The sequence below is a fragment of the Bos taurus genome, chromosome 3, assembly GCF_002263795.3.
Source record: "Bos taurus isolate L1 Dominette 01449 registration number 42190680 breed Hereford chromosome 3, ARS-UCD2.0, whole genome shotgun sequence".
NCBI classification, from domain to species: domain Eukaryota; kingdom Metazoa; phylum Chordata; class Mammalia; order Artiodactyla; family Bovidae; genus Bos; species Bos taurus.
In genome coordinates, this window is record NC_037330.1 from 65,739,628 (window position 1) to 65,755,555 (window position 15,928).

A 15,928-nucleotide genomic window follows, 5' to 3' on the forward strand; every position below is an offset into this window, starting at 1 on the left:
GGACTTATTTTACATATTAAAGGCCAAGTAGCTGTTAAGAATTTTAAGTGGAGTGTAACTGGATCATATTTCTAGTAACTTAAATAATAATAACAGTATACAGAAAATAATATACCTGTATATTGCATACTAATGCTAAGCACCACTGTAAGCATTGTCTGCTCATGAACCCCTTGTAATCTCTTAACAACCTTTTGAGGTGGTCACAGTGTATTTCCATTTTATGGTAATCTTCCTATCACAGTGTCTAGCATACAACAAACACTCAATAAATAATAGCTATTATGAACTCTTTTTATAGCATAGTACTTAAGAAGAGTGAGATCTCTTTGACAGTCAGAATACCTAAGGCTGTAGTCAAAATTTGCCACTTATCTGTGTGCCATTGATCACATTAATCTAGCTTTTTATACTTTAGGTTTTTTTTATTTGAAAATAGCAATAATGCCTGCCTCATAGGCATGTTGTATATGTATATGAGCCCTCCTCCAGGGGATCTTCCTGACCCAGGGATGGAACCCACATCTCCTGTGGCTCCTGCACTGCAGACGGATTCTTCACCGCTGAGCCTCTAGGGAGGCACCGGGCTACAGTCCATAGTGTCGCAGGGACACGACTGAAGCAACCAAGCACATACTTGTGAAAGAATAAGTATGGCAGAGAACTTTAGCTGTTCAAAATGTCTTCTTTCTTATTCCTGGCACACAGCTGGCCTACACCCATCAGCTTCCCTGTGGTTAGATGTGGACATTTGAATGAATTCTGGTAAATAGAATGTGGATAAAAGTGATGGGTGCCATTTATAGTTGTGGCTTATTACTCTCTTATGCTCTATTTGAACCCAGCTCCCCACCAGGATAAATACAGACAATGTGGAGGCCCGATGGGGGTGGTGGAGCCATTAGATGAAGCAAGTCTGGGTCCTTGAACCATTATGCAAGAAGCTACACCATCAACCTGAATACTAACTTTGGCTTCTGACTAGAGCAGCAAAGAATCTTTTATTGTGTTGAATCATTACATGTTTGAATATATTTGTAGCAGTTGGCCTATTAATATACTAAGTCAAAGTGATAAAACATATAGATAATAAAATAAAATTGTGTAATAGAGCCTCATAGGTTGAATATCTTAAAAAAAAATAGGATTTCCAAATCTTACCTGCCGTGACCATAGTAGTAATTTTTGAAAACGAAAAAAAAGAGGACTTCACATTTAGTTGTCTGTCATATGGTAACTTCTGTACTTATATCTGTAATGTTTGAAAATGACTAAATGGAAATAAAATTTAAGTGAGAGACAGACTACAAATAAAGTTTCTATTTTTCTTCTGAAATCTCTAACTCAATATCTTTTCCTCTCTCAAAACAGACCCATCATCCATCAGATACATTCTTACCTTATATATTTGCTTTGTAAAATTATCCTTGCAGAGGTGGCAGGATGCAACAGCAAAGAGAACAGGCATTGGACCAAACTACTAGGCTCTAACTAAATAGCTATGTGACCTTGACAAGTTACATTTCTTCTCTATGGCTTATTTTCCTCATCAGTTAAAGAGAGTAATAATGGCACCTGCTTCTTAGAATGTATATAAACAACAAGTGAAGTAATATTTATGAAATATTTAGGAAAACCTCCAACTCTTAGTTATCAATATATGTGTTCAATAACCTGTGTATAAATTAAATGTTATATAAAATCTTTAAAAATAACCTTGTGCTGTGCTTAGTCAAATCTGACTCTTTGCAACCCCATGGACTGTAACTGCCAGGCTCCTCTGTCCACGGGGATTCTCCAGGCAAGAATACTGGAGTGGGCTGCCATGTCCTCCTCCAGGGGATCTTCCCACCCTAGGGATCGAACTCAGGTCTCCTGCATTGTGAGCAGATTCTTTACCGTCTGAGCCACCAGGGAAGCCCAAAAATATTGGTGTGGGTAGCCTATCCCTTCTCCAGGGGATCTTCCCGACCCAGGAATTGAACTGGGGTCTCCTGCATTGCAGGTGGATTCTTTACCAGCTGAGTTACCCGGAATCCCCCAGATTAACCTTGGTTTGATTAAAATGGAGAATAAAAATTCAAGACATTCTCCAAACTCAATTCAAACAACTGTTCCCCTATGACTTCTCCCTGGGCCCGCTGATTAGGCTTCCCTCAGCCTTCAGAAACATCTCAGTCACCCTTATGTTTGAATATTTGCCCCAGATTTTACCTTCCTTTTAATTACTTTGCTTCTCTCTGTCTAATCAGTATTTATCTGTCTTGGAGATTAGCCAGTTTGGGTCTATTAGTACCCTAGGGTTGCAGTAAGAAATTAGCACAAACTCCGTGACTTGAAACAACACAGGTTTGTTCTCTCGCAGTTCTAGAAGGAAGTCTGAAATCCTGGAGTTGGAAGGTCCACACTCTCTGTAGGGCCTAGAGAAGAATCTTTGCTTATGTCTTTCTAGCTTCTAGTTAGCTGTCCTTGGGACTCCTTGGCTTGCATCAACATTACTTTCAGTCTCTGCCACTGTTTTCACATAGCCTTGTCTTCCGTGGCTCCATTTCTGAATTTTCTAAGGACACCATTATATTATGTAATAATGTATTATAAGGACACCACTCTTGGGCCCCTCCTAATTTAGTATGCCCTCATCTTAACTTCTTGCAGCCCAGCGTTTCTCATGATGTACTCTGTATATAAGTTAAATAAGTGAGTCTGAGTGAACTCTGGGAGTTGGTGATGGACAGGGAGGCCTGGTGTGCTGCAGTTCATGGGGTCGCAAAGACACGACTGAGCGACTCAACTGAACTGAACATCTTAATTATATCTGCAAAAGCCCTATTTCCCAGTAAGGTCACACTCACAGACACTAGAGATTAGGACTTGAGTATATCTTTTTGGGACGCACATTTCAGCACACGAGGGGATCTAATGTCTCCTCCAACCAATCGTAATTACTTCTGAGAACCATTTATTTTTTATTTCATTCATTAGACAGGTAATATGAATCTGCTTTCTAATTTTTAAAAAAGATTTATGAACCTATGTATCTTCTTTGATAAATTACATTATAAGAGTATAAGGATAAGGATTGTGGATCATGATATTTTTTTCTGTTTGTATACTCTTTCATATATCACACAATGCATATGATAACAAATAGATATATTAACAAATGAAGAGATACAAACCTGATAACACAAAATTCTTCTGGAGAGTAAGTGACAAAAATAAATGATAAATGATTAAAAAATCAATTTCTAATCTCTGATTTTTCATTTTTATCTTACGGTATGCTTTTGACTGATTATTGTGAGTATTATTGTGACTGATTATTGACTGAGTATTGTAAGTTCACCAATAAGATATTTATTAACATTGTGATATTTAAATTATATGTAAACATTTGAAAAATAATCCAATAAAATTCAATAGCTCTGTTTAGTGCTTTTGCAGTAAGAGTTTCTACCTTGCTTTGTAACTGCAAAGGTTTTACATTTAAACAAGAATAATCGAGTATGTAACATGAATTCTTACCAGTTTTTCTTAGAAATAATATCACATACCTTATACTATTTAACAGGGAAAATTCCCCAAAACTGATGGAAAATATTAGGAATCCATCTCAATTCTACAAGAATAATGTTTTAAATTGATATGTCCACAGATGATAATGAGTGTGGAAATTTAACGCAGTCCTGTGGTGAAAATGCTAACTGTACGAACACACAGGGAAGTTATTACTGTATGTGTGCACCTGGTTTCAGATCCAGCAACAACCAGGACAAGTTTATTACTAATGATGGAACCATCTGCGTAGGTAAGTTCAGCTACCTATCTTAAAATTTATACCTATCTTTTATTGCTTATACCTCCACAGATTAGATAATATCCAAATCAAATTCTGTCAGTCGATTGTACCCCCGTTGTTAATACTTTCAGAATCTTCATTAATTCTTTTAATTCTCCAATATGATATCAGTTACTATGGCATATTTATCCAAGAATATAAGACGAAGAATATCAGTTTACAAAAAAAAAAAATTGTGATGTTATGAGATCTAGCAAGGTGGCAAATAACGGAATAAATACTTACACTTTAAAGTGATATATTCACTCCAGAAAATTACTATTAGTATCACCAGATAGTAATGGTTTTATAAATATGCACTCTGAGAGGGGCCCCATGTTTTCCTGGAAAGCGTTCAGATAGTCATTGCTTGTGAACACTAGTGATGTTCACTCTAGGCAGCACTGCTGCTGCCCACCGAAAGTCACATTTAAGATCTGCATTCAGTTTTTTTGAACCCCGACCTATTTAGAAGTAACTACAGTGTCTTCTGGAGGGATAAAAGTAATTGCAGTTCAATTCCTAAGTAAAATATTGTGAGAGAGTATCTAGATTTTTTAATGTCATTCTATTGTATTTTGGTCACACATTTGATTTATCAGATACTATAGTCTGAGAAAAAAATTGTAGAAAACTGTAGAAAAGATGAACAGTTTTCAGAGACAGATTCTCTGGAACCAAAGACTTTAACTTTGAAAACAAATTATGAATCATCTTAATCATGGTTTCTAAAAATTGCCTAGTTTACCAGTAGCTAGTATGATTATAATTGACAATTATGTATAAAATTAGTGGATGAACTGAGGCCCTGAGAGTTTGATCACATAGCCAGGACTAGATATGAGATAAGCTCAGGACTGAACATGCACCATGGGCAGGGGTAAGGTACTGCTTCTACCTTTCATAGTTAAATGAGAGACATCCAATCACACTAAAGCTTTAAATCAGCCCCAGTAAAGTTCTCATCAGTGAGCTAAGGAGAAGTCTGGCAATGTTATTATTATGCTATGCTATTCTATGCTAAGTCGCTTCAGTCGTGTCCGACTCTGTGCGACCCCATAGACGGCAGCCCACCAGGCTCCGCTGTCCCTGGGATTCTCCAGGCAAGAACACTGGAGTGGGTTGCCATTTTCTTTTCCAATGCATGAAAGTGAAAAGTGAAAGTCAAGTCGCTCAGTCGTGTCCGACTCTTAGCGACCCCATGGACTGCAGCTTACCAGGCTCCTCCGTCCATGGGATTTTCCAGACAAACACACATGATAAGTCAGGAGATAATGTTCAAAGAGAATTTCTCATTGAAATGTCTGTATCAAAGAAATTATCCTGTCTTGTTTACTTTGAGTTCACAGCGTTTTCTCTTTCACCTAAATAAGGAAGATTATATTCTCCTATTATAGCCAAGGGAAGTGAAGAGTCACACATTTAGGATAAAGGGAAGGTTAAAACCACAGTCTTCTACCTAGAATGCCACTGATATTTCCACAGGAATCTCAAATGGGTGACCATTTAAATCTCACACATGAATCTGGATCATGCAAATATAGTGAATCAAACTTTACAAGGCCATACATGATGTAAAATATGAGGAAATAAATCTCTTTCTGTTGAATTATGATTTTATCTGGATTGTTTGCAGCAAAAATTTTTATTGGATTACATCATTACAATATATTTGAGAAATTAAAGCCTTCCCAGAAAATGTATAGTACCATGCTCTTTGTTCTTCTCAAACCTAAACTCATGTTTCTAGTCTTAGAATGTTAAATAATGTCTGCATATCTTTACCTTTAGTAAAGTTCTAACTTTGTAGCTATATAACTAGAAAATTTTCAGTTAATGAAAAAATCTAACTTGAAACACCTTAATTACTGAAATTTAATGCAATTTTAACTATACTTTCCATTCCCTCTTGTCTCTACAAGGCATTTGTCTTTTCATCTGATTATGTTTATTTTTGATACACCTCAGTCCACAGAGGGATATATAGTTCTCTGTCTGTATATCTTAAATGTAAAGAATTCTTATTTAGAGAAAAATTAATCATAAGCACAGAGAAAACACATACAAAGATGACCAAAAGCCAACATTTTATGGAAGGGTAATACATTTGTGATCTACACAGTCAAAGGCTTTGGTGTAGTCAGTAAAGCAAAAGTAGATGTTTTTCTGAAACTCTCTTGCTTTTTTGATGATCCAGTGGATGTTGGCGATTTGATCTCTGGTTCCTCTGCCTTTTCTAAAACCAGCTTGAACATCTGGAAGTTCATGGTTCATGTACTGTTGAAGCCTGGCTTGGTGAATTTTGAGCATTACTTTGCTAGCCTGTGAGATGAGTCCAACTGTGCAGTACTTTGAACATTCTTTGGCGTTGCCTTTCTTTGGGATTGGAATGAAAACTGACCTTTTCCAGTCCTGTGGCTGCTGCTCAGTTTACCAAATTTGCTGGCATATTGAGTGCAGCAAATTCATGGCATCATCTTTTAGGATTTGAAATAGCTGAACTGGAATTCCATCACCTCCATGAGCTTTGTTTGTAGTGATGCTTCCTAAAACCCTGAGAAATCTGTGTGCAGGTCAAGAACTGCAACAGTTAGAACTGAACATGGAACAACAGACTGGTTCCAAATCAGGAAATAGTACGTCAAGTCTGCATATTTTCACCCTGCTTATTTAACTTATATGCAAAGTACATCATGCGAACTGCCAGGCTGGATGAAGCACAAGCTGGAATCAAGATCGCTGGGAGAAATACCAATAAACCCAGATACACAGATGAAATCACCCTTATGGTAGAAAGTGAAGAAGAACTAAAGAGGCTCTTGATGAAAGTGAAAGAGGATAGTGAAAAAGTTAAAATTCAGCATTCAGAAAGCTAAGATCATGGCATTCGGTCCCATCACTTCATTGGCAAATAGATGGAGAAACAATGGAAACAGTGAGAGACTTTATTTTGGGGGGCTCCAAAATCACTGCAGCTGGTGACTACAGCCATGAAGTTAAAGGACACTTGCTCCTTGGAAGAAAAGTTATGACCAACCTAGACAGCATTTTAAAAAGCAGAGACATTACTTTACCAACAAAGGTCCATATAGTCAAAGCTATGATTTTTCCAGCAGTCATGTATGGATGTGAGAGTTGGACTGTGAAGAAAGCTGAGCACCAAAGAATTGATGCTTTTGAACTGTGTTGTTGGAGAAGACTCTTGAGAGTCTCTTGGACTGCAAGGAGATCCAACCAGTCCATCCTAAAGGAAATCAGTCCTGAATATTCATTGGAAGGACTGATATTGAAGCTGAAACTCTAATGCTTTGGCCACCTGATGAAAAGAATTGACTCATTGGAAAAGACCCTGATGCTGGGAAAGTTTGAAGGCAGGAGAAGGGGATAACAGAGGATGAGAGGTTGGATGACATCACCGACTCAATGGACATGAGTTGGGGTAAACTCCGGGAGTTGGTAATGGACAGGGAAGCCTGCATGTGGCAGTCCACGGGGTTCCAAAAGAGTTGGACACGACTGAGCGACTAAACTGAATACATTTGTAATTTAAGACTTTCTCCCAATATTCAGTTATTATTGAGATACTGTGGAAGAGCCCTACATTTTTGCTAATTCCCCTTTTAGCTCTTTTAAGAGCTCAGTAAACACAATAACTTAGATTAAAACCCAATATCCAATATCCTGTGAGCTACAGTTCATGGGGTCGCAGAGTCGGACACAATTAAAGCAACTTACCATGCATACCATCCAATATTGAGTTCTGCAGTTTCCACCTGTTTTGTTTGATGGATCATTCAATGAAAAAATCTTTCTCTGGAAAATTGTTATTCTCATGAGTTTTGTTGTCCTCAAAGATTAAGCTTTTCTCAGAAGCAGAGTAACTGTTTCTTTTCTGTTTTTTTTTTTTCTTTCCAGTCCTGTAGTAATTTTCATTGTTAACTATGATAATCTTCAGGAAATTTGAACAGAGAAGCATAATTCTGTTTTATTTTTACCTTAGTGTTTTACCTTGTAGTGTATTGCTTATGATTTGAAAGTTTAGCTAATCCTTGAATTTGACATATCTGGTAATTATAGTGATTGCATGTGTGCTAAGTCACTTCAGTTGTGTCCAGCTCTTAGCCCACCAGGCTCCTCTGTCCATGTGGATTCTCCAGTCAAGAATACTGGAGTGGGTTGCTATGCCAACTCCAGGGGACCTTCCCGACCCAGGGATTGCATCTCCTGCATTGGTAGGTGAGTTCTTTACCACTAGTGCCACCTGGGAAGCCCAATTATAGGCATTAAGAACATCTATAAATATATAAGGAAAACTCCAGCACATGACAAGAAATTACCCAAGCAAAATTCTTTATCTTTAGTCTTTTGAAATACTTTTTTAAACAGATGAAATAATCCTTTGGAGAAGTCTTTGAGTGAGATTGAGCATCATTCCTATTTTTCTTCTCCTTTGAATCACAGTAAAATAGAACTTCTGGTGCCCAGTTCCCAAGAGATATTGTTCACAAGTGGGGAAACTGAAGCATTCAGTCATATGACTTTCCAAAACCAAATGAGTAGAACCCAAGGATTTCACATTTTCTGTGTTCATAAGAGCAGTGTTTACTACTTGTCATTTTTTTGTCTTGTTGTCTTAGATACTCTGATAGTTTTTTTCTGGCTTTGAATAATGTTAAAATTCAATTTTGTCTTTGCAGATTACTTCCAGTAATTGAACATTTTATCTTTTTATTTTTTTTTGCAGTCTGTGAGTTACACAACATTAGAAAATTCAGGTATTGATGAAAATTATGAAAATTAAAGCAATCATATAATCATGCTTTGAAAGAAGATTATGATAAAATGCTGCTGGTTTGGCTCATTGTAGACATGAAAAACAAGCATAATTGTGTTAATGAAAAAGCAAATGAATTTATTTGCAGAACAAGGAGGTGCATATTAGGACATACTTATATTTAGTGAAATCAAGTTATTGGTATTAAGCTGAGTGTTAGTTTGGTAATGGAAAAAGTGGATCACTTATTAAATACAGCTTATCAGTTCTAGCCTAGTTGAAATAATTATATGGCAGCAATTTATCTTTCATTAAAATGGGGGAAAGGGTGCTTTTTCTCTTTTACAGCTCTAGGGAGTACCAAAACATGGCAATTTAACAAGACACTCATTATCATTGTGTTTTCTCTAAACCTACATACTCACAGGGCTTATGCTATTAAGAGAACACACAATCTGAATAGAATCATTGAACCTGATTCTCAGTTACAATATCAGGCACTTACTGTATCTTAGGCACCCCTCCAAACACCTTTACATACGTTTCCTCATTTGTTATGAAAAAGAACCCTTTTTTAAAATTTTATTTTATTTTTAAACTTTACAATATTGTATTAGTTTTGCCAAATATCGAAATGAATCCGCCACAGGTATACCTGTGTTCCCCATCCTGAACCTTCCTCCCTCCCCATACCATCCCTCTGGGTCATCCCAGTGCACCAGCCCCAAGCATCCAGTATTGTGCATCAAACCTGGACTGGCAACTCGTTTCATACATGATATTATACATGTTTCAATGCCATTCTCCCAAATCTTCCCACCCTCTCCCTCTCCCACAGAGTCCATAAGACTGTTCTATACATCAGTGTCTCTTTTGCTGTCTCATATGCAGGGTTATTGTTACCATCTTTCTAAATTCCATATATATGCATTAGTATACTGTATTGGTGTTTTTCTTTCTGGCTTACTTCACTCTGTGTAATAGGCTCCAGTTTCATCCACCTCATTAGAATTGATTCAAATGAATTCTTTTTAATGGCTGAGTAATACTCCATTGTGTATATGTACCACTGCTTTCTTATCCATTCATCTGCTGATGGACATCTAGGTTGCTTCCATGCTCTGGCTATTATAAACTGCTGCGATGAACATTGGGGTACACGTGTCTCTTTCCCTTCTGGTTTCCTCAGTGTGTATGCCCAGCAGCGGGATTGCTGGATCATAAGGCAGTTCTATTTCCAGTTTTTTAAGGAATCTCCACACTGTTCTCCATAGTGGCTGTACTAGTTTGCATTCCCACCAACAGTATAAGAGGGTTCCCTTTTCTCCACACCCTCTCCAGCATTTATTGCTTGTAGACTTTTGGATCGCAGCCATTCTGACTGGCGTGAAATGGTACTTCATAGTGGTTTTGATTTGCATTTCTCTGATAATGAGTAATGTTGAGCATCTTTTCATGTGAGCCATAAGGGTATTTTATGGTATTGCCCGGGGTCATAGAGCTAATGAAAATTAGAGTCAGGATTTGAAGTAAGATCTTCCACAGGACTTTTACCTGTAGGAAGGAGGATAGATACTGGTTTTGTCAGGTCCTAGGTTCTGCAAGAAATTGCAAGAGATATTATTGTGGACAGTGATGTAAAATGGCAGTCACACTTATTTTGGCTAAGCCAGTTTTATCCTATTTGAGCATGAGATACTTTTTCAGTACTTTATGAATCTTTTCATACTACTAGGTAGCAAGGAGGTATAGAGTAATATTCTAAGGATAGTGGAAGCTCCTTGACTATCCTGGCACACAGCCAGTTGTGGTGGTCACACACTCCATCACTACGTTAAACTCAGTAGGTTCTACTGCTGAGGCCCAGAGTGAGAAGGATAGCAAACTTAATATCTATATTTTAGTAAAAAGCTAGGGGAACAATAATGTAAACAAGGAAAGTATATAATTCAGAAAACATGTCTTTGATGGGGTAACAAAAGTTTAAAAAACATATCTTTGGTAAGGTGATTAATATTCTTCTAGAATATTTGGAGTCAGAATATAAAATCTGCATAATCCTAATTTCAAACATTCATCTCCAAGGGTATGACCCTTAAAAATCATTATTTTTAAGATTAACATTCTGTCACTTGGTGAATTCAGAAGTTGAAATGCCTTAGTTGGTTCAAGGCTGACATGCTGGGATAGCAAACAGCTGAGTGGGTGCTGGTAGAGCTGAAACCATAGCAGAGAACCCAAAATAAGGACCACAGGGTGTATAGAATACACGGGGGAAAGCTGAAACTGTCAAGAGCAATGATACTGTCTGAGCCACCAGGGAACCCCAAGACTGTGTAAACTTACGTCCAAAGGCATGAGGGAGGATTAAAATGGCATTTGCAAAGTTAAAATCAGTATGTTTTTCAGAGATTGGATTTGGATAAAGTTCCCAAGAAAAGTTGCACCTTTCTAAATGATTTTGAAATTGAGAGAAATCAACACTTCGTTTCCAATTAACCGTAGAAGGCATCTGAAAATGTGAAATAAGGGTATTTGGAGAACATAGCTTTCTTCCCCATGAAATGAATTTTTCTGTTTATGATACTTCATGGATCTCTTCACACCTTCATTGGGATACTATCCTCATTTGGGTGCTACACAAATAATTTATTCAACACTGCTCCAAAAAAGACTAGTCTTTTGCTTTCTTTTATTTTTTCTCACTTCTGGATTTCATGAAAAATATTAATTCTAGTCTGCTGTCCACTAGCAGCTTTACTTCAACCCAAACTGGAAAGTTTTCCCTAATGATTCTCAAGAGCCAACAGCTGTCACCCCCTCCTTTATTTCTGTCGTGTGTGTGTGTGTGTGTGTGAAGTGACAGTTTATGATTACATGTGTATAGAAATTCAGGAAGAGAGTGAAGGTGCTAGGGCAGCATTTATTCCTTTAAAAGTAGAGGACTGGATATCTGGGTAATACAGATCATGACTGGGGACTTTTCAGATGGCACAGTGGTAAAGAATCTGCCTGCCAAAGCAGGAGATGCAGGAGATGTGGGTTCAATCCCTGGGTCTGGACGATCCCCTGGAGGAGGGAATGGCAACCCACTCCAGTATTCTTGTCTGGAATATTCCATGGACAGAAAAGCTTGGTGGGATACAGTCCATGTGGCTGCCAAAAGTAAGACATGACTGACTGACTGAGCACACACAGACAGATCATGACCAAATAGCCTTGGCAGAAGAACGAGGCGTTTTCTACTGCTTTTCCAGGCCCGCTAATCATCTTCTTAAATCCAGTACCATCACCTATTTAGCAAATGGAAATTTCTTTAAGAACAGATGAGACTTACTACCTGGTGGTATGAGGTTTAATGGGGGTTGAGGAGGGTGTTTATACCATTTTTGCATTTTTAAAATGAGAAATTTGGATCAGCTACATTTTATATATCTAATGAGATGACATTTTAATTGTATCTTGATTACTCTCCCTTTATAAAAAGGCAAACAGTATCGTGCTACTCTATTTGTTTTTAAAAAATCAAATTATATATTCAGAATTACAGACTTATTCTCTAACATGGAGAGCTAGACTTAGGAGCACAGAAATTTCTGCATTAATTTAAGGTAATTATCTGGACTATTCAGTCCCTTGGAGTCATTCCATATTGGATCTTTGCCTACTGGCAGAGTATTTATACTGTCTTTGTAATTTTAAGATATATTTCACTCTTCATTATAGTATGTAAAATTTTAAATTAAGAATATAAATTATGTGAGTTTATAACCTATCACTTTTATTGTAGCTTTGATATATACTGAAAATCTAAGACTTAATTCTGTACAATTTGTTACTTTATCTATGATGACTATGTATCAAGAATGATGGCAAAATATACCCTGAACAAAAGTTGTAAGTTTTAATAAGATTTTAAGGACACTGAATCACACATTCTGCTACATCTTAATTTTTTCAGTTAACTTATACAGAAAAATGAGGGGCGTCCCAGATGATGCTAGTGGTAAAGAAGCCTCCTTGCCAATGCAGGAGGCATAAGAGATATGGGTTCAGCCCCTAAGTTGGGAAGATCTCCTGGAGTATGAAATGGCAACCCACTCCAGCATTCTTGCCTGAAGAATCCCATGGACCAAGGAGCCTGGAGGGCTACAGTCCATAGAGTTGGAAAGAGTTGGACACATATCCCTTATGACTATACAGTGGAAGTGAAAATAGATTTAAGGGACTAGATCTGATAGACAGAGTGCATGATGAACTATGGATGGAAGTCCATGACACTACAGGAGACAGGAATCAAGACCATCCCCAAGAAAAAGAAATGCAAAAAATCAAAATGGCTGTCTGAGGAGGCCTTACAAATATCTGTGAAAAGAAGCGAAAAACAAAGGAGAAAAGGAAAGATATACCCATTTGAATACAGAGTTTCAAAGAATAGCAAGGAGAGATAAGAAAGCCTTCCTCAGTGATCAATGCAAAGAAATAGAGGAAAATAATAGAATAAGAAAGACTAGGGATCTCTTCAAGAAAATTAGAGATACCAAGGCAACATTTCATGCAAAGATGGGCTCAATAAAGGACAGAAATGGTAGGGACTTAACAGAAGCAGAAGATATTAAGAAGAGGTGGCAAGAATACACAGAAGAACTGTACAAAAAAGAGCTTCACAACCCAGATAATCACGATGGTGTGATCACTCACCTAGAGCCAGACATCCTGTAATGTGAAGTCAAGGGGGCCTTAGGAAGCATCACTATGAACAAAGCTAGTGGAGGTGATGGAATTCCAGTTGAGCTATTTCAAATCCTGAAAGATGATGCTGTGAAAGTGCTGCACTCAATATGCCAGCAAATTTGGAAAGCTAAACAGTGGCCACAGGACTGGAAAAGGTCAGTTTAATTCCAATCCCAAAGAAAGGCAATGCCAAAGAATGCTCAAACTACCTCACAATTGCACTCATCTCACATGCTAGTAAAGTAATGCTTAAAATTCTCCAAGCCAGGCTTCAGCAATATGTGAACTGTGAACTTCCAGATGTTCAAGCTGGTTTTAGAAAAGGCAGAGGAACCGAGATCAAATTGCCAACATCCACTGGATCATTGAAAAAGCAAGAGAGTTCAAGAAAACCATCTATATCTGCTTTACTGACTATGCCAAAGCCTTTGACTGTGTGGATCACAATAAACTGTGGAAAATTCTGAAGAGATGGGAATACCAGACCACCTGACTTGCCTCTTGAGAAACCTGTATGCAAGTCAGGAAGCACCAGTTAGAACTGGACATGGAACAACAGACTGGTTCCAAATAGGAAAAGGAGTATGTCAAGGCTGTATATTATCACCCTGCTTATTTAACTTATATGCAGTATAAATCATGAGAAACGCTGGGCTGGATGAAGCACAAGCTGGAATCAAGATTGCTGGGAGAAATATCAATAATCTCATATGTGCATGATGACACCACCCTTATGGTAGAAAGTGAAGAGGAACTAAAGAGCCCCTTGATGAAAGTGAAAGAGGAGAGTAAAAAAGTTGGCTTAAAGTTCAACATTCAGAAAACTAAGATCATGGCATCTGGTCCCATCACTTCATGGCAAACAGATGGGGAAACAGTGGGAAACAGTGGTTGACTTTATTTTTCTGGGCTCCAAAATCACTGCAGATGGTGACTGCAGCCATGAAATTAAAAGACGCTTACTCCTTGGAAGGAAAGTTATGACCAACGTAGACAGCATATTAAAAAACCACATTACTTTGCCAACAAAGGTCCATCTAGTCAAGGCTATGTTTTTTCCAGTGGTCATGCATGGATGTGAGAGTTGGACTATAAAGAAAGCTGAGCACTGAAGACTTGATGCTTTTGAACTGTGGTGTTGGAGAAGACTCTTTGAGAGTCCCTTGGACTGCAAGGAGATCCAGCCAGTCCATCCTAAAGGAGATCAATCCTGGGTGTTCATTGGAAGGACTGATGTTGAAGCTGAAACTCCAGTACTTTGGCCACCTGATGCAAAGAGCTGACTCACTGGAAAAGACCCTGATACTGGGAAAGATTGAGGGCAGGAGGAGAAGGGGACGACAGAGTATGAGATGGTTGAACGGCATCACCAACTCGATGGACAGGGTTTAGGTGGACTCCGGGATTTGATGACGGACAGGGAGGCCTCGCATGCTACGGTTCATGGGGTCGCAAAGAGTCAGACACGACTGAGCAACTGAACTGAACTGAAACAACTTAGCATGCACATATGGAAAAATGAAGCTTTGGAAAGAAAATGGGCTACTCTTTTTTTTTTTTTTTTGCCCTCCAGGTTATTCTAAACTGAGTTGTTCAATCAGTTTAATACTAGAAAACAGAGAATGTTTGTTTCTAAATGTGTTTTTGAAATTAGATTATTATTTAATTAGGAATAAACATTGCATCATCAATGATGGAAATTATGACTTAATAATTTTGCTGATGAATCCTGCTGTTCAGAAAGCAATTCAAGTGTTGGTCTATGAATAACATTTTCAATATACTGTCCAAATGGATTGACCAAAAGAAAGTTGAAAATATATGCAGCTAAGTTTGCCCTGTCCTTTTCCAGATGATGGCACTTGTCTTGCTTTCTTACGTAATTTGATATGAAATTACTAACAGTATGTAATACTATTATCAACAAAATAGCAACTATATGAGCACTAGATTAAAATCTTTATTTTTCAAATATTTCCAGATATTGATGAGGACAGTGAATCATTTGCCTGTGGTGAAAATGAACTGTGTAAAAAAATTAATGGTGGCTATAACTGTTCCTGCAGGGAAGATTATCAGACATCCACAGGAAATCACTGTTTATACCTATTGATAGCATTTATTGCCAAAATAAATATACTATTTAATTTTATATGTTATCAAAGCACTATGGGGACTTCTCTGGTGGTCCAGTGGTTAAGACTTCACCTTCCAATACAGGGGGGTGCAAGTTCAATCCCTGGTTGAGAAACTAAGATCCCACATGCCTCACAGCCAAAAAAGTGAAAGTCACTCAGTCATGTCCGACTCTTTGCAACCCCATGGACTATATAGTCTATGGAATTCTCCAGGCCAGAATACTGAAGTGGGTAGCCTTTCACTTCTCCAGGCGATCTTCCCAACTCAGGGATCAAACCCAGGTCTCCCGCATTGTAGGTGGATTCTTTACCAGCTGAGCCACTAGTAACAAATTCAATAAAGACTTTAAAAATGGTCCACATCAAAAAACAAAATCTTAAAGCACTATATAAAATATGACTGCATAGTTTTGAAGTATCAAAGAGCTACATCTTCGAAGAAAC

General features: G+C 37.8%; 1 protein-coding gene across 4 annotated transcripts in view; it reads left to right on the forward strand.

Moving 5' to 3' along the window:
- The window catches only part of ADGRL4 (adhesion G protein-coupled receptor L4), a 140,907-nt gene that overhangs the window by 72,165 nt on the left and 52,814 nt on the right, over positions 1 to 15,928 (forward strand). For 2 of the 4 annotated variants that reach the window (XM_059884708.1, XM_059884709.1), the window contains exons 3-4: positions 3,656 to 3,808; positions 7,954 to 8,070. The exons of 1 other annotated variant lie outside the window; for it this stretch is intronic. In XM_059884708.1, coding sequence (XP_059740691.1) covers positions 3,656 to 3,808; positions 7,954 to 8,070 — 270 coding nt within the window. 4 annotated transcript variants of the gene reach the window in all.